The sequence below is a fragment of the Vipera ursinii genome, assembly GCF_947247035.1.
Source record: "Vipera ursinii genome assembly, chromosome: 12".
Classification (NCBI taxonomy): Eukaryota; Metazoa; Chordata; class Lepidosauria; order Squamata; family Viperidae; genus Vipera; species Vipera ursinii.
Window position 1 is genome coordinate 1,479,725 of NC_139525.1, and position 23,975 is coordinate 1,503,699.

The following is a 23,975-nucleotide window of genomic DNA, read 5'->3' on the forward strand; positions in this document are numbered from 1 at the left end:
GAGAATCAGGACATTTTAAATCGGGAGAAGGGGGGGGCTAAAAAAACCTCAATTCCTGGGCTCGGAGGCTGGGAAGGACAGGCCTCTTGAGCACAGGGCTGGGCCAGACGAAGGGAGGTTTACCGCGGCGGATTGATTTAAATCAGGGGTCTTCAAACTTGGCCCTTTTATGACTTGTGGACTTCAACTCCCAGAATTCCTCAGCCAGCTTTCTGGGAGTTGAAGTCCACAAGTCATAAAAGGGCCAAGTTTGAAGACCCCTGATTTAAATAGTAAAACTCCTTGAAGCGGCACAGTAAAATCAAATTTAAAACAGCAACAACCCAGAAAGCCCGCCGAGCCTTCCAAAGCGCGGGGCAGAAGGAAAGAAAGCGGCCTCTACTCCGCTCTTCTCCTTCTGAAGCCACATTCGGGGGGGGGGGGGAAGGGGCCCTCCCCAAGCCCTGATCCGCTGAGGTAACCAGGTTTAAGGAGAGAGCCGGCCTTATTTGACTCCTCACTTAGAGCCACCTGGTCGCGCGCCTTACCGGCTGCGAGTGGGTTTGTGGCGGGGGGGGGGAGCGGGGGGAAGCGCCCGCCGTCGCCCCCCCCTCCCGCTCGCGCACGCGGGGCGGGGCGTGGCCTGGCCCGGCGCGCGCCCTTTCCCCGCCTCCCGCGCGGAGCAGCAGCAGCACCGGCGGCCGCTTGCGGGGCGGCAGGAGCAGCGCGGGGGCCGCCTTCCCGCCGCCATGGCCGGAAACAGCGGGGGGGGCGGCGACCGTTGCATCGTGGTGAGGGCCGCGGGGGGGGCGCGCCCTGGTGGCGTTGCCCGGCAACAGGGCGCGCGGAGGGGGGGGCTCTGTCTACCGAAGCGCCGTCCGCGCCCGGGGCGGCCTCTTGCCGGAGGGCGGAGGGTCTCTGGGCACGTCCGGAGCGCCTCCAGATCCCCTCGGCGCAGGGAGTGCTGCGGGCCTCCCTTCGTGGCTGCTCCGGCCCCTCCCCCCTTGGCCGGGGGGGGATGGCCGGCAGGAAGGGGGCATCTCTGGGCGGCCTGCACGGGGCCCGCTGTGCCCCGGCAGGCCCTTCCAGCGGGCGGGGGGCGGCCCTGGGGGAGCCCCGCCAAGGGAGGGGGGGTCTTCAGGCCCGTCCGACCCCGGGCACCCGGGAGGGGTCCGCTCGGCCTCCCTTGCCCGCTGCACGAACCGGCAGCCGGCCGCGGAGGGCGGGAGAGCCCACCCCGGGGAGCAATTTGGGGGAGAGGCTGCTGAGCCGCCCAGCAGCGGGAGAAGTGTTTATAATCACACACACACACACACACCCGGTCGGTGTGTCCTTTTAAAGGCCTCAGCCGGAGAGTTGCCTCTCTGTGTGTGTGTGTGTGTGTGTGTGTGTGTGTGTGTGTGTGGTGCCACCCAGATGCCAAGCAGGGTCCCGCCTGTCCCAGAGCAAATCGGAACGGAAGTTGAAAAGTTTGCATGCCCAGCAACCTTAACGGGCTATGTGCTTAAAAAAGAGGTCCCTGCACAAAAGATCCCAAAAGGTTCCCTGGGATCCTGGGAAGCTGCTTGGCGGGTGCCTGCCCAGCCTGTTGGATTGGATCCTCCCTAGCAAAGGGGCCTGGGCACCACCAGCAGCGCACGTGCTGAGATGAGTAACTTCCTGCTCCAGGCTTGGAGAACATGTCTGTATCAGCTTTGACTAAAGCCGTTTCATCCTTCAGGGAAAAAAGATTGGGGCTTGTGGGAGGAAGCCAAAGGTCCAAAATCTTCAGCCCTGTTTGAAAATACAGTAGATCTTGGACCTCAAGGCTCTTTTCCTTTTTGTCTGAAATTCTCTTTTGATTTTATTCTTTTTTAACTGGGGAGGGGCGGCACTCTTACAGGAAGTATTGTGCTGCTCCAACAGACTTGATAAGGAGAGAAAAATATCAGCTACAAAGTGGAGGCTTTTTAAACCCTGCGTCTTTTGTGCCCTGGCACGTAGGTTAATGGTTAGCAGAAGACCAGACTCTCTGCTTTTAAGATGAAAGAAAAACAGAGATGATGCACCTATGCAATATATTCGATTTTCCTTTCTGTTAAATCTGTAGAGTAACGTAGAGCTTTGAACCTGGGGTAAATCTCTCAAGGTCTGTCCTATCAGAGCACCGGCAGGAGGACTCTGTAAATTTCCAAGCTGCTTTTTATTGGTTTATTGTTTTCACCCTCGTTTTTGCTGAAGATAGAGCTGTGGAAAAGACAGTGAAGGATACTAATAAGGAAAGCAGATGTGATGTTGTAAGAGTTCATAAAAGCCCAGCGTGATCGGAATATTGCTGCTTAATAATCACGGTAGTTTCTATATTGCTTTTCGAGCTGACCTCAAAAGCTCTTCTGGGTTGAGATCTGCTTTTTTAGTCAGTCTGCCTGAGCCTGACGTGCATGCATTAAAGAGAAGCAGAGTTCTAACAGGGAGTACACAAAGTACTGAACTGCTTCGGCAGTATAGCTGGTTGTTTGGATCTGCAGAACATTTCTCAAGAGATCTTGACTTACCAGGAATTCCTTCTCTAGTTATATAATGGTGCTCAGGTAACATATCAGCACACGGAATATTGGGTAAAAAAAAAACTGTGGGTAAGCCTCGCCATTGATGCAGAGATCCCTTCCAGCACATGTTTTGCATAAACTGAAATATAGTTCTAATGATAGTGGAATGTTGCTTGCTTCAGTTTAAAAGTGAAAGATTCTTTTAATGGCCGCCAAACACCTATGGTTTTAATATGTTAGCATGGCATTTTGTCCGGTACTAAATCACGGCTTGGATAGGTTAAAAATAATTAAAATTTGCTCAACGGTTCTGAATAGGCCCTTCCTTGCAGGTGTCTGGATTCTTTGCAGAGGATATTCACACACTGGGATCCCAAAGATCGAATTGTTGCAAGGTCACTTATTGCTTTCAGTAAAATGTGGGTGCATCTATAGTCCCAGGCTGCAATGCTAACTCTCCAGCTTTCCTCGTGGACTTAGTTGACCAGATGTTATCTGCATTCTGAAATACTGTATGCTTATAATGAAAACACAGAGCAGTGTCCAGCTGGTGTATTTTTCTGTGGGATGTTGAGTTCCAAGTTAAGTAAAATGGGTTGGCAGTGCCACAAGTAGGAATGGCTTATTTTGAAGCTTATTTGTGTGGCAGGACCAGAAAATATCTGGATGTTCTTTTCTGATTTGTTTAGCAAAGGAGGAAAGGTGTGGCAGTGAGGAAGGCGAATGTCTGGTTATTAAACTTTAGTCCAGTGAGCCTAGCCAGCCTGTATTTTAATTCCATGTGCACAAAGCTGCTTTTGCATACTTGCGTGTTTCTTTTAAGAAGTCAAAAATTGTGGCCTGCTCAGCCCCCTAGTTGCTTTACTGACACGCCCCCCACACACACATGCTTTCTCAGCAGGATTTTTTTTCTTTCGTAAATGATACTTGCATTTCACATGAATGAAGAAAACCTGAATTGTCCAGACCGCCTGCGGTAAATTCGCTACACCTTTGTCTCGAAGAATCAAATCACTTTGAAAAGTAAAAATGAGATTTTTTCCCCCAAAAAATGCCAAGCGTGAAACCCCAGGCCACCGGTTCATGGCCTCAGGTTGGGGAGGAAACCCAGCTCTGCCATCTGATGTGGCTGGTCTCTGCAGAGACGCGTCCTGCATTGCCTCTGACCTCAGGCTGTTTTTTCCCCCCTTTAGATTGGAGACGATGAACAAGGTTACGACCTGGATTTGTTCTGCATCCCCAAACATTATGCGGATGATTTGGAAAAAGTCTACATTCCTCACGGACTCATTATGGACAGGTTTGTTTGACTCGCAGAGCTATTCTGAAAGGCGGGCTCCCTGCAAGCTACTACAGGCAGTCCTCAACTTACAACAGTTCAAAGTTACAGTGGCACTGAAAAAAGTGACTTATGACTATTTTTCACAGTTACGACCGTTGTAGCATCGCCATGATCATGTGATCATCATTCAGACGTTTGGCAACTGGTTCATACTTACGACCGTTGCTGTGTCGTGCAGTCACGTGATCCCCTTTCACGACCGTCTGGCAAGCAAAGTCAATGGGGGAAGCCAGATTCACTTAATGACTCGTCAACTGCAGGGATTCAGTTAACAGTTGTGGCAAGCAAGGTCATAAAATGGGGCAAAACTCACTTAAACATCTCAACGACAGAAATTTTGGACTCATCTGTGGTCATAAGTTGAGGACTAGCTGTTTAAGCTTGCTTTAAGGTGCTTCCCATGATGAACAGTTATAACATCCACTCCTCTGAAACAGAAGGGGTATAAATTTAGCCAAGGAACACAACGTAGGAGCATGGCCCACGTAGGACACCGTCCCCTGAAGTAAACACAGTACCTGCTAGGTACAGCTTGTGACATTTCTGCCAGATCCGTGGTAAGAAAAGGCCATTCATCTGCCTCTCCGCCACAAATGGCAAGCATTATACATTTAAAAATGTCCCCAGTATTAATCTTTTTTTTATCCTTACTAAGCGGATGCCTAGCAATCTGGGCAATGTAATACAGCAGCTGCAACTGCCAAATCAGTTTTTCTCATATATAATATTCTCTTTACTAAAACGCGGGATAAAACGATGAATAGACTTCCTTAGATATTTGGAAGACGTAACGTAAGACAGGAGTGTCCAGCCTTGACCACTTTAAGACTTGTGGACTTCAACTCCCAGCATTGGCCGGCTGGGGAATTCTGGGAGTTGAAGTCCACAAATCTTAAGGTTGGACCCCCCTGATGTAGGATGTAAACGAAGGAGATGTCTAATGTAACGTGCATAGCAAGCTGACTGTAGTGGTCTGCTTTTCTGCCATATTTTGGAAGCATGGCGCTCCAACCTGAAAACATTTCACTGCTTTGATTCTGAGTTGCCAGACAGCCCTTTTGGGCCTTGGTAATCAGGCCGTTGCAAAACTGGATTCAGTTTCCTTTCCAAAAGCTCGCTGTATGATATCTTTTGTGGGTTGTCCAGTAACTGCGGAGGCTGAGATTTGCTTTGGCACAAGCTCCCTGGAAGATCAAGGCTGTTTGGCAGCACCACGATTGGATTAACCTTGGCAAGTGAGGAAAAGCAGGCATGTCACTGACCGGCTGATAGTCCTATTCGCCGTCAGATGAAAGGTAAAGAAGCTGCGTTTGTTTAATCTTGCCACCTTCGTGGATTGCCTGGGTGCAAACACCGAGTGTCCCTGTACAGTGACCAGAGTTAACCATGACAGTGAAGAGTGACTTGTGACTGGGTTTTCACGCTTGCAGCGTCCCCGCGGTCACATGATCAAAATTGGCGACTGACTCACGTTTATGGCAGTTGCAGCGTCCCGGGGTCACGTGATCCCCTTTTGCGACATTCAGACAGGCCAAGTAAATGGGGACGCCAGATTCACTTAACAAATGTATTTCTAAGTTTAATAACAACTGCAGTGATTCACAACAACTGTGGAAAGAAAGGTCCTAAATGGGGCAAAACGCGCTAAACAACTGCCTTGCTTAGCCACAGAAATTTTGGCCTCCATCCATTGTGACCGTAAGTCGAGGACTATTTTATAGTAAGTCTCCGTTTTTCTTTCTTTCTGCAGGACAGAGAGGTTGGCCCGGGAAATTATGAAAGGCATGGGGGGCCACCACATCGTTGCGCTCTGCGTGCTCAAGGGAGGCTACAAATTTTTTGCTGATTTACTGGACTATATCAAAGCCCTGAATCGGAACAGCGACAAGTCCATCCCGATGACCGTTGACTTCATCCGCCTGAAGAGTTACTGTGTAAGTTGGTCTGTTGGAGACACATTTTCTTGAATTTGGCTTATTGCCAGCTCGAATTGCGGGGGGGGGGTACAATGCTACACCTAGAATACTTAGGTCTTCCCTTGGTGGCAAAAAACACGAAGCGGGGGAAAAACAGGCTGCAGTTGAAAACAGTTTGTGCTCCTTCTGACTCCTTCAAATCTTACTGCGAACAGGCCGTCCAGTCATGGATGAACTACGGTTGGTTTTTTGCTTCAAAGCCAACAAGGGGTAACATCTCAGGATGGGGTGAGAAACAATCTCAACAGAAGGATAAAGACGGTGCCTCTCTGTGAGCAGTCTGTGCACATTTCGCTGGGCATAAACCCCATTTCAGTCAGTGGGGCTTAGCTTGGACTGCATGTGCATTAGGCCTGCAAGGCTAGGCAAGAAGAAAAAATGTTTGCAGGATGCATCACTGGGCTTATTTGAGTCACAGCTAAGAAAACATGACTTCTCCTCTTGTATGAGGGGGACGAAGCCACAGTCTTGCTCATGTTTAAAAACTTTCCATTTCAAAAGGGGCTGTAGTTTGTTTTTTTTTACTTTCCTGGAGGTTTCTGTAGTATTAATAACAGCTTTGCTTCTTTTTTTTTCCTTTTTCCTGCCTAAAATTAGAATGATCAGTCAACTGGCGATATAAAAGTGATTGGCGGGGATGACTTATCAACCTTGACTGGGAAGGTATGTCCCAAAAGAAGGCATACAGAACACGGAGACAGAGGCTTCTGGAAAACAGGGGTATACAGTGTTCCTCAGCGAAATGTCCTTAAAATGAAATGCAATTAAGGTGAAAGCATTTCGTTAAAATAAAAAAAAACACAATACACCATGCAAAGCATTGCCAAGTTTCCCTTGCGTTCTGGCTTTTGGAAAGCTTTGCTAGCTAATCATGTGGGTTCTTTCTGCCCCAGTAAATTTTGCAATTCCGAGTATACTGTGTCTCTGGTGAGGGGAGCAGGGCGTTCATTTTTATAAACACAGAAATGGTGCTCTTGTTCCTTTAGGAAAGGGAGGAGATGAAATCAGAAAAATTAAATGCATCGACTCTTTTAAGCAAGGGGTACCTATGTTGACCACATCACAGTTGCTTTGAACACCAGTTCCTGGGACCAAAAAGAAAGAGACAGTACTTCGAGCAGATTTTTCCAAAGCCTTCCAGATGTCTCAAGTGATCCCTTTTCTAAGTTCAACCATACAGTTCCTGTTTTAAAAAGTTGTTCTCTAGATGTATGTTCAAAAACATTTGTTAGTTTTGGCCACGAGGAAGTACTTAAACCATTTCAAAAACGCTAGCAAACTAAAAGCATTTAGGATGTGCTTCCTAAGGCGTTTAATTCATTGTCTTTCTTAGTTTTAATTGTTGCTGCTTTGTGGTTAGAAGTTTTATGTTTGAATTTATCTGTTTAAAGTCCCAAAGAACGTGCTAATGATATGTTAATAACATGAATGATTTAAACGCCAGGTACAATTTGTAGCCATTTTCTTCTGGCCTGTTAATTAGTAAAAAAAATATGGAAAAAATAGGAAAAATAGAGGTTGAAGTGTAAAACTGAACTAAAATTACTGATGGTATTCTGTCTTTTTTTTTCCAGAATGTTTTGATTGTAGAAGTAAGTACTTCATTTGGCAGTTACTATCTTTATGTATGATTTGGGGCCCTTTGCCTTGAGTTCCTTGTAAGGTCTAAGTAAGCTATGTGGATTGGCATCATCTTCCAGCTGTAAATTTCAAGGCAACTTCAAACTTATCCACTTCTTCCCGTTCTTCCTAAACAGTGATGAGGAAGACTGTTGAAACGATCTTGAAACAAGATTTACTAACAATCTTTCTGACCAAGTGCACATTAATAATTTGCATCAAAAGTTTGCTTGCCTTTATAAAAGGCCCTATAGAGACACTTCACCAAGTTTTAACAATGTGTTTTAAGCCCCGAAGCTATCTCCTCTATAGATATATTCTCTTTATTATTATTATTATTTTCCAGGCATAATGTGCCCCAGTGAAGCATTACTTTGCTGTAATTTCCCTCCAAAGCCAGGGGGTGTGATCCGTTTTGTTTGTTTACTCCTCAGGATATAATCGACACTGGCAAGACAATGCAGACCCTACTGTCCCTGCTCCAGCAGTACAATCCAAAGATGGTCAAAGTGGCAAGGTCTGTGCTCGCCCTTCCCTCCCTCATGTCGCTTTAGAAAGCCCCCACCCCACCCCCCTTGGCAGGACGGAACAAACAGCCCGAAGCGATACCACTTCAGGGGAAATGCTTCAGCTATCTTAACCAAGCAGAGGATGTAACTTTTTGCTCCAGTAGTTCTCAGTTGTTTTCCTTAAAAAATAAATAGGAGCTTGGGAAGTGGACTTGTTCATGTGTTTTAGTGAACCAGAAGATTTTTTGGGGATGGTGGGGGGTATCAGTGTCCATCTCACGCGGCTCTCAAAAGACCTATATTTTATATTTACGATCACTGCGGCCTCCACATTCTGTCTCCAGAAGCTGCGGTAAATTATAATTATTTTATGAACTGTATCCGGACCATTCCTGCATCTTTGTTGGTTCTGCTGCAATTGACTCTTCTAAAGTATTTTGTCTCGTGGGCTGATGAATTGAAGACCAGGTAGTCGTCACTTGAGGGGGCTTCATTCTCTGCAGCCAGAGAATCTGGAACCTTTCTGGCCGTTCCTCAAGGCACAGAGTCATGAGTAGGGCAAAGGTGTCGCAAAGAATGCTCCCTGCTTCCCACGCTCTACCCACATGAAGGGAGATTGTGGGAAGCCTTATCCAGGAGCTGCGTGGACCGGGACAGGAGGCAGTCCGCTTCCCAATGTGGAGCCTCTGGCTGTCTCACCAGAGACTGACTCACCTTTTGGCTTACGGGTTTCTCCTTTGAGCCAGCAAGCATTTCCAGGATGTTTGATCCGCTGCGCTTCACCAGAAAAGCGTAGCTGCTGCTGCGGACCAGAGAGCTGCTCTCTGCCGGTTTCTGTTGCCCATAACAAGCTGCTCCAGGGTTGCCCGTGCTCTGACCTTGACCGGGCATGTAGCGCTGATAGCAGACAAGCAGTCACTTAACCGGCTTCTGTACGGTAGAGAAAACCCCCACACAACCACACTCTTAGTTGTAGGCTTGTGGAAAACAAATGCATCAGGCCGCATGAGTGGGCCACTGGCTCTGTCCTGCTGCTCAGCTTCACAGCAAGGCAGAGGCTTACGTGGGGAGGCCGTGGGGCCGTGTTTCCCCTTTCTCATCCTGCCTCGCCTAAGGAGGCAGCACCGCCCCTGGGTTCTTCCTCGGCTCCTCTCCTGAGGCCTGAGCCAAGAAACGGCCTTTGTGTGCACCTAAAACCTGGAGAATGGCGTAAAGCGGCTCTGTTTGCTGGTTATTTCTTGCTACACCTATGAGGAAGGGCAGAACCCAACCCTTGGCTCAGAGGTGTCCGACCTTGGCAACTTTCAAGACTTGTGGGCTTCAGCTTCCAGGCGGCTGGGGAAATCTGGGGGTTGAGGTCCACAGGCCTAACGTTGCCGAGCGTGGACACCCCTGGTTTAGCTCGCGTGGGATGTACGGGTTGCATGTACGTTTTTGTCCTCTCAGTGACTTTGCTTTGGCTGATTTTTTGACAGCTTGTTGGTGAAAAGGACACCCCGAAGCGTAGGATACCGGCCTGATTGTAAGTGACTCTTGTGCAATCACAGTGTAATCTGGACTGTAATAGAGGCCCAGGGGTGAGAGAATGCTGTTGAAACCAGAAAAGAGCGGGCTGAAACTGGTCAACCAAGAGCGGCTCCTGTGGGTGGGCAGAGGACCGAGCTGGCTTACGGTAACAGCTTTCCTGGGCCTTGAAACGTCCCGTCGTTGGGTGTGTTTGCAAGCAGATCTAAGCCAAAGCAGCTGAGGGTGTAAGCCAGGACTCGGCCCCCTTGCGTGTGAGAGATTTCCTCCGTAGTGACTGTGTGATTCTGCAGTGAGGGAGCCCTTCCTCCTCTCTCCTTTTGCTCGTGACAGTAGGGAAATGCCACTTGTTTAACTGACTTATGGTAACAAACCTGGTTTTATTTTTATTTAAAATGCCCGTGCCATTTTTGCTGCAGTACTCTTCACTAACTGCTCCAGTTACACAAAGTGGCACTATAAGTAACGTTATTAACCTGGTTGTCCCAAACACAGCCTAACCTCCTGCTTTTATTGTGGTTCTTTTCAGTCGTTGGTTTTGAAGTGCCAGACAAGTTTGTGGTTGGATATGCTCTAGATTATAACGAATACTTCAGAGATTTGAATGTAAGTAATTAACACAGATCATCTTGTTCAAAAAAACAACAACAACCCTGTTCACCCGTGCCCTCACTCTGCTTCTTTTAGCCGTGGGGTCAAAACGAAACAGTAGGAACAGATTTTTTTTTCTTCTTGAGCAACAAGCTGGGAAAGTCCAGAGTCGTCGTGGCTTCTCACAGAGCCCTCAAGCCACATTTTTCAGTCTGATGCCCATTTTGATTCTGGCTTCCCACAGTTTGGTGCAAAGTGACAAAAGTTTGTAAACACGAGGCAGCTTCTTGGCAGAGAAACTGTCAGGATTCAGGTAATCCTCAACCTAAAACCAGAATCGGGACCAGGATGTCTGTTGCTAGACAAACAGGTTACTAAGTGAGGGGCACCCACAGGTTTACGACCTTTTTGCCCTGTTTAAATCATTGGAGTTGTTAGGTGAAACTCACGGTCATTAAGCGAATCCAGCTTCCCCCATCGGTAAGATTGCAATGGGGATCAGATGACTCTGGGATACTGCAGCCACACATACCGTCTGCCAAGTGCCCAAAATTTTGATTGTGTGACCGCGACAACGCTACAACTGTTGTCAGCCTGAGGGCCGTTGCTAAGTCACGTTGTAACTTCAGACGACCGCTAAAGGAATGGTCGTAAACTATGGACTACCTATTAAACTGGAGCGGCTGAGTTACTCTGAACATGGCAGCCCCGTAAAGTGCCTCAGAAGTTGGCTTTCAATGCAGGAATCAGCAGCGGGTCGATCTTCGCCTTGCTATTAATTTGGAAGTATTTTGTATTTCAGCACATCTGTGTGATCAGCGAGACCGGAAAAGAGAAATACAAGGCATGATTAGCCGGTTTCATCCGACTGGCGAGACCTCGAAGCCGATACCCGGCGTCTGCCTTCGGCCGCTTTTCGGCCCAATCACCAGCTTCAGATTGTGGAGTGACCCCTTGGCTCTCGTCATATCGCTTGCTCTAACTTATTGCATGTACAGTTATGGGAAACTCATTTTGTTTATTTACATTTGGGAAGTTAAGGATATTTCCACTTTCCCTTTTTTTAAATTTGCACTATGCATCTCCTCCTCCTCCTCCTCCTCCTAGCCCCTTCTTTAAGAAAAAAAATCTCTTTCTCACTTGCCCCCCCCTTTTTAAAAACCTCATCAGCTCATGAAATAGTACTGTAAATGTATAAGGCATTTTAAGATGGGAAATCTATATTAGTAATATTTTTTAAAAAAACGAGTAATTTAAGTTTTATATTGTAATGGAATGTAATTGAGATTTGGGGTGGGGGTGGGGTGGTCACCAGGTTGCTGCTCCGGGGGTGGGTGCTGGGAAAGAGGCACACGGAGCACCTTCGGATGGTTTTGGTGTTCCTGAAGGAGCATTGATGCTCTCCGGCTAAGCTGCTTTTTGGAGTTGCTTTAGTTGCCTTGGCAGAGTTAAAGAAAAGAGTCTGTTCGGGTCTGTCTGGGGGGAAAACGCGACAGCATCAGAAGTTCAGGATCTGGCTGCACTGGCGGCCCGCTGTTTTCTGCTCACCTCCTTTGGCTAAAGGCTGCTTCGTACAGCCGGCAACACACAAGCTCCCCGCAGCTTGTGTCTCCGTCATTCTTCCTCCATCAGCTGAGTTACGTTGCCTTTCGGATCCAACCATCGTCTTCGTATTTTACGTCAGTGAAAAAACATGATTGTAACGCTGGCCATTAGAGGTGCACAAAGCGGATGTACTTTAAAATAAAAGCTGTTTCTCCCAAGAGGCAGCTGAGCTGGCTCCACCATATACTTAAAGCAATCACCAGTTGTGCCCTCTTTTTTGCCTCAAGTTTCCCCATCCTCATCCCAGGCCGGTGATTTCAGGGAAGAATTGGGGCCTGCCTTTTTTTTGGGGGGGGGGATATGGGTGATGATTGAGCCTGCAGTGGGCAATTCCTCTTGAAAACCCATTTTCTAGATTGAACTGTTGTTAATCACTAAGTTGCGTGTGGCTCTTCACAAACCCATGGACCACAGGCTGCCAGCCCCCCTCCCCTCCAGTGTCACCCTGAGTTTGCCCAAATTCATGTTCATTGTATCAGTGACGCTAACCATCTATCTCGTCATCTGCCGTCCCCTTCTCCTTTTGCCTTCCATTTTCCCCAAGGATCCCCCTCTTCCCAGTTCACCCCTGCATGTTTCAGCGTCCTTTGCATTGGGGGTCTTATCATCACAAGACTGTGGCTAATTCCGATGCCGCTAAAACACTACAACTGCCTGCTTTTTGCTAAAGGTTTTAGGGGCCATTTCGTCTTTCCATTCAAGAAAAAGTTGTCCCTTGCCTTCTGACTCAAGGCCAGGACGGTGGTTTCAAAATGAGCTTTAGCCAGCCTTTTGTTTTACGGGTAGTTCCCCCGGCTGCAGAAGGATGACCTCTGCTGTTCCTTGGCCCAGAGCAGCAGCAGCAGTTAAAAGGGCTGCCTGTGATGTGGCTCCCTCGCCAGGTGGGCGCTAGGCATGCCAGTCAAGTCAGAACCTTCTAGCGATGCCCTGGCACATACATAGGGCTTCTGTTTACCTGCTTGCCCTGCCCACATTTGTGTTAAATCGGCTCGGTTTGTTTGGGGCCTAATGTGGCTTAGCATTTATGAGGCAGGCCATGATTTGCTTCTCAAACCATGGTTAAGAACCTCCAGCACTGCAGAATCAGGTTTGGTTTGCACAAGGTGCTAGAATAAGATTTATTTAAAACACTTTATTGATTCAATCTCAAGGGTTTTTGTACAACATTAGATGTAAAACGTGGTTAACAAATGAGAATAGCTTCACGCTTTGTGCTAAGTCAGAAATTTAGCTACTTAATGTCTGCATTACAGGGGGGGGAAGGCGGATGTCCTACATATTTGGTGGTGCTACGTTTTACAATTTGTGAAGGCCCATATTGGTCAGTGGCGGTTTGCATCCCTGATCAGAGTTTCATGCCCCTCAGCAGGATTAGACCAAAGGGGGGGGGGAGAATCTGCCTCTTTCTCAAAAGCCCCCATGCTGACGTTCTAAAACGACTTCGCCGCAGGAGTTGAGGATGTCCCTTAAGGGGGGGGGGTGTCTCTGGCTTTCGCCACTAGGAAAGTAGCCCACCTGGGCAGGGGTGGCGTTTGGGTTGGTTTTAAAGCCAGAACAGGGGAATGGAAATCCCTTTCCGCCGGCAGTTATCCCGAATCGACGAGGGCCCTTTCTCTGGGCTTCCCGCAAGATTCCCGGGATCTCCGGCCGGGTCCTGTACAAGGAAACCAGACGGGACCAAGAGGAAAATCGCCGGCGAAGGAGCCGGAGGACCAGCTCCGGGTCGGACCTGGCTGGCAGGAGACGCCGGCGGAAAGCCCGCCCGTTGCCCGCTGCCCTCCTCGAGTCGGTCGCCCGGCGGGAGGGGAGCCGGAGCCCCGAAGCTCCTGCGCGGCCCCCGACCCTCTTCCTCCCCCCGAGGGCGCCGCGCTGCGGGCCAGCCGCCTTCGCTCTCGCGGCGCCCTCGGTGCGGACGGGCCCGGGGAATGCCAAGGAGGCGCGGCGAACGGTGCCGCCCTCCAGACCCCGCCACGGCTGTCCGGGACACGGGGGGAAGCTTGCCGAGCTCTCCCCGCTTCGCTTGTCCCTCCGGTTCTACGTCGCTTTTTCCGCCAGGCACGGCAGGTTGCGCCCCCTCCCGCCGCCCAACAAGCGCCCGGCGAGGTAGGCCGTGCGGCCCACGCCCACGCAGCCACCCCGAAGCAGCATCGGAAGGCGAGAGCCGCTTCTCGGCCACTGAAGGCTGCAGCTCCGACGCCCGCGCGAGGGACCGGGCTTCTCCGGGGTTGGGCTTGTTCCTCGCCGGCAGGCAGCGCAGCCCAAGGCCGGCTAAACCGCGGCCGCTTCCGCAAACTCAGCGGTGGATAAGCGGGCAGCGCCGTCGGGCAGCCAGATCCCCCCACGACCCGCCCGGCTACTCCCCGAAGGGCGCGCCGAGGGACGACGGGGCTCCGGGCGGGACCAGGCGGGCCGGCCGCGCCCAGCCCGGCAGAGGGCAGGGTGGGGCCGCCCGACGCTCCGGCTCTCCGAGGGCCGCGCCAGCCTCTCCCGGGGACGGAGCGCCTGGAGGGGGCAAGGGGGAGGCGCCCAGCCGCATGGGCCCCGGGGTGCCACTCGGGAGGGGCGGCCGTCCCCGCATCCTCGGCCAGGGGCTGCTCGACTTTAGCGGACCCAAAAGGGCCTGAAAGTCCGCGGGCTCCGGCTCGGCCGCCCTCGATCCCGGCCGGCTTCCGGGCCTTCTGAGGTTCAGCCACGTCGGGCAAAAGGACCGCCGGGGCCGCCAGCCTGGAAAGCCTCCCGAAGCTTCGGCTCCCTCGGTCGGCGAGGAGGAAGAGCCGCTCTTAGCAGAATGCCGGAGCCGGGCGGGACCTCGGAGGCCTTCTAGTCCACCCCGCTGCCGCCTTAGCCGGCCAGCCCCGCCACGGTCGCTCCCCGGCCGGGTTCGACGGGGCTCCAGCGCCGGAGGAATCCCGCCGCGCGCAAAGGGCCCAGCCGTGCCTGAACCGCCGAGCCGCCCGGGCTCCCCTCGAACGCAGCAAGCGAGACCGAGCCGGCCGCCCCGTTTCCCGGGGCCCAAGGAGAGGCTCGGCTCGCTCTCGCGGCCCGGCCGGTTCCACTTGCCGCGGGAGCCCCGACGGGCGAGGACTGGCAAAGCCTGCGGGCCGGCCGCTCCTCCGCCCCCGCCCCGATTTCTCTCCGGCCTCCCTGATCTCCCCGTCGCTCTGATGGCTTTGCTGCCGGGCGCGCCCCGCTCCGACAAACTCTCTCCCGGGGGGGGGGGGGTAAAGGGCTTTGCGCTTCGGAGCAATCGGGGCCCCGAGCCCCCTCCCTAGCCCGGGGGGGAAGGAATGCTGGCGGGCAAAGCCACCGCGGCCTCGACCGCCCCCCGGAGGACTCCCCAGAAAGCAGGCGGCGACCGATGGTGCGAGACGCAGTCAAAAGACGGGAGGAATCCGGGGGCCGCTGACAGCCTGAGCCGTTTTATTAAAAGGCCGTTTTCCCTCCCTCGGAAAAGATACCGCAAGATTTCTGATCTTTCCCCCCTACCTCTTCAAATTGTTTCAGTCTTTTTAGAGGAAGTTTTGAGGAAGAGGCTAAATTCACACACCGGGAATAAGTAAAAACCAGAGAAACGGCTTTATGTCTTAAAATGTTGCATGGAATCATTATAACCTAGGCAAACTGTTGCTTATTCCATAAGCCACAGTTAGGCAACCTGCAGAGCTAACTGTTGAGCTTCTGGCTGTGCTTTGGTTTTATAGGAGACTCAACAGGCAATCAAAGACAGTAACATCTAATTATGTCAGATCAGATAGGGGACAATCACACAACGGTTGGTTCATACCAGATATTTAATACAAATATTCGTTTTATAAAATGATATTGCACCAAGAAGACCCCACAGGAACCCAGCCAATTATGATTTATTAAAAAAAAAACCAACCACAATTGAATAAGCCACTGCTTAGTATGATACAGGATGCTTCTATCTCTTCCCGATGCCTAAAGAAAAACATCCAATTGGCTTCTCCCACAGAAGATTCAGGGAGATTCCCACCTTTGTTGATTACAAAAGGCCACAACACTTAGTAGTAGTTGACTATACTATATTCATATGCTACTATATTCATAGGTTCTTTCCACAATCAGCAGCCTTAAATTTGCTTATTTGTGGGATCCTTGGAGCTTTCTGAGCTTGTTTTTTTTTTCTTGCAGACATTTCATTACCCAACTAGGGAACTCAGTGCTACAAGGAAGTGGGGGTTGAATTGGTATAATAGAGAGCAAATCCCACTCCTTTCTAGCGCTGAAGATGTTACCTAGTTAGGTAATTAAATATCTGCAAGCAAACAACCAAGCTCAGAGAGCACCAAGGACCCTACAGTTCAACCCTCAGCCACAAATATTCTCATTTGTACACAAAGCCCTTACAAACAGAGGAACACTGACATCCCCTAAACTCCGCTGAAGGTGTTACCTAGCCTGGTGACGAAACATTCGGAAACCAACCCACAAGCCCGGAGGACGAACCTCCCATTCTCCGCTGCCTTTGGAAGCCCATGGTGTTGCGGCTCCTTAAATTCTCTAGCAGGAGAAGGAAATTTTGGGTACAAGCGCTACAAAAAACTGTCCATTTTTCGAAGTGCAGAAGACTTCAGCTCAGCATACGCTGCCTTTGTTTCCCCATTCTGGAGGGCGAACGCTTTATTTGGGGAGGGATGTTGGTTTATTTGGGGAGAATCACAACTCCCATCTTAAAACCCTCACCAACCGACAACGAACAACACTCTCTTCATCGCTTTAGGACCAATTTCCTGGAGCAGGTGCCAGCTTGACTACAGCAGCAAAGCAATACTGGAGGCCATCCTAAACTCCAGTATTTACGTGCTGCTAAAGCACAGCAGACAGCAGACTTTCCGTTTCTGTAGCCCTCCCTCTGAGTAACCAGAGGGCTGCTCTCTCTCCCAAGCCCTGCAAGACGCCAGTGAAAAAAAAATGGTCACAGACAGCAGATTTTGGAGGGAAATTCAGGTTGAAATCTTGTCTTTTGAGACAATTCATTCCCTAATGAATTTGAAGCTCTGCTTTCAAGGAAAGGTGTTATTCTGCTAGCAGCATGCAATCCAGAGCTTCATTCTGCCGGGAATAAAAAAGTCGAGGAGGGATGCTAGCCGCTTTTAAATGCCCTTAAGAGAGGTATGCAACCGTGGCAACTTGGCAAGACCTGTGGACTACAGCTCCCAGAAGTCTCCAGCCAGCTGATTTTAAGATTGCCAAGGTTGGACACCCCTGCCTTAAGAGGCAGACTGGCCTCGACTTTGTCTTTGCAATTCTACCTCACTCTCAATATTCTGGATTCAGAGGTGGTTTTCCTGGCTGAGACATCAGACCCTCATGATTTGGGCGATGCAGAAACCCTCTCCCATGCTGCCTTCGCTTTTGAGGTGGGAAATTTAAAAGGAAGGATGCTACTGTCTATGTGTCATTTTCTCTTCGAGGCAGAAAGTGAAGCTTCAAAAAAGAACCCACTCAAAGTATTCACCCTGAAACATACCTGGCCAGGCAAGCTAAGTTTGGGACGGTCTTGGCTTTCCTGTGTCTGATGATGGCTTATCTTCGACTGAATCCTTGAGGTAATGAGGCAGCCCAGAACGGTCTGTATCTTCTTTCCTCTACAAACCATGTCGTGCTGCTACACCACCTCAAGGTTGGCCATCTGACTGAGCGTCCCCAAGGAAGCCGAGGTGCAAAGCAAACCAAGAAGCAGGATTTCAGCAGGATTGCTGCCCCCACCCCCTTACTTTCAAATGTGCGGGGAGAAAGGGTTCGAAGTTGCAACGGGACAAGGAGCAACGACAGAATGTTAATCAGCATCCCACAAAATGTAAGGAGAACTAATTCTTGGCATCTGAACAACTCAAAACTATGATAGCATCAGATGGGAAAACACAGCCACTATGGTTTTATGCAAGCTAAGGATTTTCCATGCCTGCCTCCCAAATTAATTGGTCCTCACCAAGCCAAATTTTCTGTACTCACCTCTAAAAGGGGTTCGGCACCTATTCTAGCAATAGCCAGTGGGACATTTCAAACAATGAATTCAGGGCAAGTTCAATTCACTCCAGAGTAAATGTATGTGTACAATCTCAATTGGATAATCAAGCAAGTTGAGAAACTGATTTCCATCAACCTTTTGTATTTATTTGGCATGCACTACAGACACAATGACAGCTGTCGGTCACAAAATCATTTATTGGTATATTTTGATCAAAGGTTATCCAACTATGGATTTTGAATTGTATTTGTTATGGACTAACACTTTACTTGTTAAAAGCAATAGTTACTAGTCCAACAGCTTCAAAAAATAGTTACTTTTTTTAAATAAGTTCTGTGCACACTGGACTTTAGATACCTGAAGGTCTGATCCCTCCAATTATTTGATTTACTTAATTCTTAGTTTATCTCTGTGTTAAGATATACAGCATGTTTTGCAGCCTTGCCTGATCTAAACCCTTCAGAGTACTTTGAGTTGAATCACAATGCTCACAATTTCCTTTATTAACTTTTTTTAAAATTTACCCAAGTTCTACACCTTTTATAAATGCATTATAAACGTATATTTTGCTTCCTGTGCAGTGATTCCGTGAATATGTTCTACAGGGCAGGCTTTTAAAACACATGACTGACTAAAAAGAAAACTAAATCCATTTAAAGAGTTCAGGGTTCTATTTTGCTTTTTTTAAAACAACAGATCCTTAGAAATAGTGTCATATAAAATGCCAATAGATAGTATCACAACGAGCAAGCATGTTTTTGTAGCCTGTGAAACTAAGTATTCTTGACTATAATGAATTAATTTGTTTATCGAAATGGCATCGTATTTCTTTGAGACATCTTTACACACACTGAAAAAAGTCTCCTGTTTTCACTGCTTTATGGACAAGTATGCTTTAAGGAATGTTCGTATGGACTATATGCAACATTTATGTTTTTTCTCCTGCGTGGAGATTCAGCAGAGAAATGCTGCCGCAGTTTAGCAGGATTTAACCCAGGAAAGCGAAGGGAGATCAGATGGCACATTCAGATCATTGCCCACAGTTCCTGTTCACAGAAACTAATAGATGCAACCAAGAGTTCTTTCCTAGGAGTGCCTGTCACTTTTGCTAAAAGCCTGACGTGCAGAGAGAGGACAAGTGGGGAACTTAAACATCACAGCCAGTTCAGCCAGAGGCTGCCATTAGGTGGGGATTGTTCTGAACCAACCTATGTGACTCTTTTAAATCTGTTCATTTTACTCATGTGTGTCAACTTACCTGTGACGGATAAAAATAATGCAAAGAGAACTCCTGGGAGAGACTTGCCTTTCGTTGCAACAAGAGCTAAAACATAAAAGCCCACAAGCAAAGGTCTTACTAACTTTTAATGCATATTTTAGATAAAAGCCACGAATGCAAAAACTCACGAACTTTTGAGCTGCGAGAGGAAGTTGTAAGCACTAATTTTTAGGTGGGGAAAACCCTTCTTCCCCAGAGACTGGTTGCATGGGGAAAACCCTGTACCCCCAGAGAGATGGAATTTGATTACTCCCATTCTTTGATGGGCCTTTTTTATTTTTTCTATTCTCCCACTCAGAAACGAGGCTATTGGATCTAGGATCTGAAGCCAAAACCCAGCCAGAGATGAACTTCCGTCTAGAGCCCCATTAGAGATAGGAGAATCTATTATGTACATCAATGGCATTTTGAAGCTGTTGGACTAGATTGAAGATGAGCAGGTAACCAGTGTTATGGACTGCTAAGAAAGAGACTCTGTAGAGACCCAACTTCATTGTGGCTACTACACTCAACCAATGTAGGAACTAGGGAAGGATCCTATGTGAAAAAAGGGACAATGTTCTGGCTGTAGCAAGGAGGACATTACTAAGAGCAGTGTAGAGCAGACTTCTGCTGAAGCTGTAGTCATCAAATTGCAGGCCGGTACATTCTTTTACCTCCAGGGACAAAGTAATAAACTGGACAATGTCAGCCTTCCTCCCTTCCCCCCTCTGTCAATCTAGCAAAGGGAAACAACATACCCAAAATGTCTGTCCAATGCCTTCCTCCTCCATCTTGGAGGTTCAGCAGAAGCCATGCCTGAAATTAAAACAGAAAACCCAAAGGAAGTCAACTGAAGAGTTGAAGAAAAGTCATTGGTGGGAACAGAATAGGATTAAATCCAGATTATTTTCAGAGTTATGGAACCCCTGGATCTTCAGCTGAGCCACAAAACCTGGGCTACTGACCGGTTCCTCAAGCAAAGATGAGCACTTGGGGCAACTTTGTAGCACAGCGTTTTTCAACATTGGTGGTTTTCAGGTGGGTGGATTTCAGCTCCCAGAATTCTGGAAGTCCACCCATCTTAAAACCTCCAAAGCTTGGGAGACATTGATGTAGCAAAAAGCCTACGATAACCGTCTAGAAAGAAGTTTGTCAGAAGCCAAAGGACTTTCAAAGTTATCACATCCTACTCACAAACCCTTGTCCAACCAACATTTTAATAACTCCCTTTGTAGCAGAGTGAAACTTGAGTTTTGAGAACTTTGTGGCTTGTCTGTGAGTTTATTTGCAATAAGCAAAGAGGGAACCACATAGATAATGAATAAACTGAAACCAACATAGCCTGCATCTCATTTCATCACATTTTAAGGTATGGATGATTGTTATAAAAAGATTCTTGCTGGATTAAGTGACATTTCAAGGAAGATTCACAACACTTGTTTTTCTAATTTTTGGAAATCTAACCATATTTTAGAGATGCAAATATGCACACCTACAGTGGATTCACACATGTGAAGTCTGGTTTATTTAAATAGGCTTAATTAACCACAAGTCTGTGCTGTGTGCTAAACCACAAACATTATTTTCGAACTGCAGTGGCCCACACAATGCTGGGGAAAAAAACACATCATGAGTTGGGGCGATAGAAACTGGGCAAAACTCCTCCCAAGAGAAAACCTACTGAATTGTGTAAGGGCACAATGACTTCCTGGCGCTGAATTGTGCCCCAGTTGTCTATTTAAGCATGAATTTTTAAACAATAATTTTATCCACGAAATATTTCATCTTTCCTATTTTTTTCCTGTACAAAGAATAAACATTTTTATACCTCCATTAAAAGCCTAGCCAGAACAATCCTATGTGAAAAGTGTGGAGTGAAATGAAGAATTATTAATTTTGAGTGGACTTACCCAAGTCACCCTCTTTTTGAAAAAAAAGTCTCGGTATTATTTGCCAGACCTACAAACAGAAATAGAAAAAATTAGAAGCCAACACACACTTGCTATCCCCAGTGAAATGTAAAACAATCTCTTTGCTATATTGTTTCAAAATAGCTTAAGGCAAGTTAGCACCTTTAGAAATAAACATAAACAAACATTATCATGTTTTCAACTAGCATCATCTTAAAACACTGAAACCAAACTTCCACAAATGATCATTTTTAAAAATACATTATTTTCCAAAGTACACCCTCTTTTTAATTCATCATCACTGTGTCTAAATCACACGCATTCCTTCCCCCATTTTTATCCTCTCATAAAAGATCATTTAGAAACTAACCAGGATTAGCATATTGATAATGGATCTCCAAACTCTCCTCTTAGCCTAACCATCTTGTTGCACAGCTCTTAAACTTTTGCAAGAATTTGCAGTCTCTCCCACTTCGTGCAACGAAGTTTTATTACTTCTTTTAAATGGAGCACAAGGGAAGGGAAGGCTCCATATACTGTATGTTAGAATGCCAGTAAAAGTTTTCCCTCAAAAGTGCTGACGAAGAACAGTATTTAACTCCCTGGAGGTTTTCCGTTTGACTTAGTGTCGCCTCCTCTAGGTGTAAAGACTGCATTACAGACTTAAAAAACAAACTTAAAAACACCATTTGTTCAAACCAAGACGGTAGGGAAGTAGAACATCTGACCAGAATCAGCATCCATTTAATAGAACCTGCTTGTGAGCGCGCGCGCACACACACACACACACACACGCGCGCGCGACAGATTATCTTAAGATCTGTCGCCCCTTTTGCGCACTTTTCTAGCAGAAACGTTATGACTTAGGATTTCAAAAAGGCAGTAGGTTTTCTACCCCACCCGGCACTACTGCAGAATTTGGCAATTACTGACTATAAACTTTGAGGGTCGTTCCTGCCACAGTTACAAAAGATTCCCCCCCCTTTTGCTCCGTTTTTGTGTGCATTTTTTAAAAAGTCTGCACAGAGAGGAGAAAAAAAAAATCCTCCGCAACCCCTCAAATTTTTCTAGCTGCTGCATGGATATGATTAAGAGGACAACGTACAGTTTTTATCACCACCGATATTATATTCTTGCACTTAGCTTATTATGTAGAAATTCCTCTGTCCTTTTACTTTTTACATTTCCTATATAAAAATACCAGCAAAAAAGGTATAGCAAAATGCAAGAGTTGTATTGATTTTATATATATAAAGTCCAAACTGTTAGAAAAATTTAGATTAAATCGGATACCTTGCAAATTTCCTGCACAGTACGTTTTTTTTGTGAAAAACAAAAACAAAAACCAATTATTGAATAAGAATGTTTGAAAATAGATAACTAAACTTTTTGCAATTTTTTTAAAAATATACAAGAACAATTTTTAAAATCTAAATTAGGTTTCTTAAGGGATAAACAAGTATTTTTAAATTAATTCTGTAATTTAAAAACTATCTTGTTTATACGTTCATAATACCATTATTTTAATCAGTTTCTTAAACTACATTTCAATCAATTGTTGTAAAATAAAACATGTAGTGACATAAAGTATAATACTGGGCAAAATCATTTCTAAAATTGTTTATTTTTTAAAAAAATGACTTTCGTTCTATAAAAATTAGTCATTTACACTCATATGATGTGTATTTTTTAAGACTGATGGACTTTTATATAAAAAATTGAATTTATTGTGAGTGTTCTGTGCCTTTCAAAAATTTTAATACAGCTCTTATAAAAATCCAAAAACAAATTTTCCATTGCAAACAGGCCACTTTGAATTCAAACCACTTACTCCAATCAATTTATCTCCCAGACAAGCGCCGGCAAAAAAACCTTTGTATTTTGTATTTCAAAAGCTTTTTTTTTAAAAAAAAAAAACATTGTAAATACTTAAAAAGTGAAATGAAACCATCTTCTCTCTCTCTCTCTCTCTCTCTCTCTCTCTCTCTCTCTCTCTCTCTCTCTCTCTCTCTCTCGCAGTTTCCCTCTTAAACGTTACTCCAGCCTCGGAAGGCAATTCAAAATTTCTTTTTGTTTTTTGGCAGGCACTTTTGCCTCGTAGAAACTGCGTTTTGGGGTTTTTTTTGAGGGGGGTGAGGGGGGGGAGAAGAAAAGTCACTTTTTTTTCTGCAACTGATTTCCCTTGGAGGGAAAAATTCAGCGGTGCATCAGTTTAACTCTCTCCCTGCCGGCTCACGCCCGCCGGGTCTGCAGCCTGCCTTCGGGGGGGCGGAGGGGGGGCAGGAAGGGAACTCAAGAGAGAAAGAAGCGGGGGGGGGGGCCTTCAAACCCCCCTGAGCTCCCCGGCTTTGGCCCCTGTCACTTTCGCCGCCCCTGCCCTGCCCGAGCAATTCCCCCACCGCGCCCGCCTCGCCCGCCCTCCCTCCTTTTCCGCGGGGGGGAGGGGGCGCTGCGGCTGCAAACTGCGAGGACCCCCCCGAAGGCTTCGGCCCCTTCCGTCCCGTCCCTGCCCTCCGCCCCGCCAGGCGCGCCTTTCTCCGGGAAGGGGCCCGGGAGCCTCCCCGAGGGAGCGGCAGGCGGAGGGCTGGAAGGGGCGGCCGAGGCGAGCCCCCCCGGCCCGCTGCGAGCCCCGCGGGCGCCGCCGGGCGCGGATGGGCTCCTCCGGCGCGACTGCCGGGCCGCTTCCTGCCTGTATCCATATTTAGCTAAAAAGTAACTGGCGGAGGAAGCGGGGCCGGGGCGGGCGTGGCAGTGGCCGGGGGCTCCCCCCCCCGGAAAGCGGCCCCTCGGCCCCCCCGCCCCGCCCGAAAACTTTGGCCGCTTGGACGGGCGGGGGGAGGGGCGTCGCCAGGCGACCCCGCTCGGGCGGCTGCTTGGCCCGGGGAGGGGCGCCCCGGTAGCTGCCCGGGGGGAGCGGGGGGGGCCGGCCGGTGCTGCCCCCCCGCGCGCCGCCCCCCCTCCCCCCTCCCCCCTCCCCCCCGCCCAGCCGCTGCTCCCGCGCCCGCCCGGCCTCCCCGCGCCTCTCCCGGGGCCGGGCCGGGCCGGGGGGATTTTTAGGGATTTTTTGGCGATTTTTGGGGCTCCCCCCGCGGCCCCCCCGGCCCGGGGCGCCCTTCTTTTCCCCGCCCTCCCTCC

General features: G+C 48.2%; 1 protein-coding gene and 1 long non-coding RNA gene across 2 annotated transcripts in view; one reads left to right on the top strand and one right to left on the bottom strand.

Moving 5' to 3' along the window:
* The window catches only part of LOC310645870, a 23,044-nt gene extending 3,297 nt beyond the window's left edge, over positions 1-19,747 (bottom strand). Inside the window, exon 1 of the long non-coding RNA XR_014493602.1 lies at positions 19,689-19,747. This is a non-coding gene — a long non-coding RNA (uncharacterized lncRNA). The remainder of the gene's footprint in view (positions 1-19,688) is intronic.
* Positions 590-12,083, top strand: HPRT1 (hypoxanthine phosphoribosyltransferase 1). The gene is made up of 9 exons (XM_083371899.1): positions 590-770; positions 3,701-3,807; positions 5,600-5,783; positions 6,423-6,488; positions 7,400-7,417; positions 7,880-7,962; positions 9,430-9,476; positions 10,008-10,084; positions 10,872-12,083. Exons 1-9 carry the CDS (start codon positions 729-731, stop codon positions 10,917-10,919), a joined length of 672 nt encoding a protein of 223 aa, XP_083228025.1. The 5' UTR covers positions 590-728; the 3' UTR covers positions 10,920-12,083.
* Positions 19,748-23,975: the final 4,228 nt, after the last annotated feature.

What these genes read in the sequence shown, in the direction of transcription:
- HPRT1 (XM_083371899.1), top strand. Translation starts at nt 729, where the DNA reads ATGGCCGGAAACAGCGGGGGGGGCGGCGACCGTTGCATCGTG. An exon ending in GCGGCGACCGTTGCATCGTG is followed by an intron (nt 771 to 3,700) that starts GTGAGGGCCGCG and finishes TCCCCCCTTTAG; the next exon opens with ATTGGAGACGATGAACAAGG. An exon ending in CACGGACTCATTATGGACAG is followed by an intron (nt 3,808 to 5,599) that starts GTTTGTTTGACT and finishes TTCTTTCTGCAG; the next exon opens with GACAGAGAGGTTGGCCCGGG.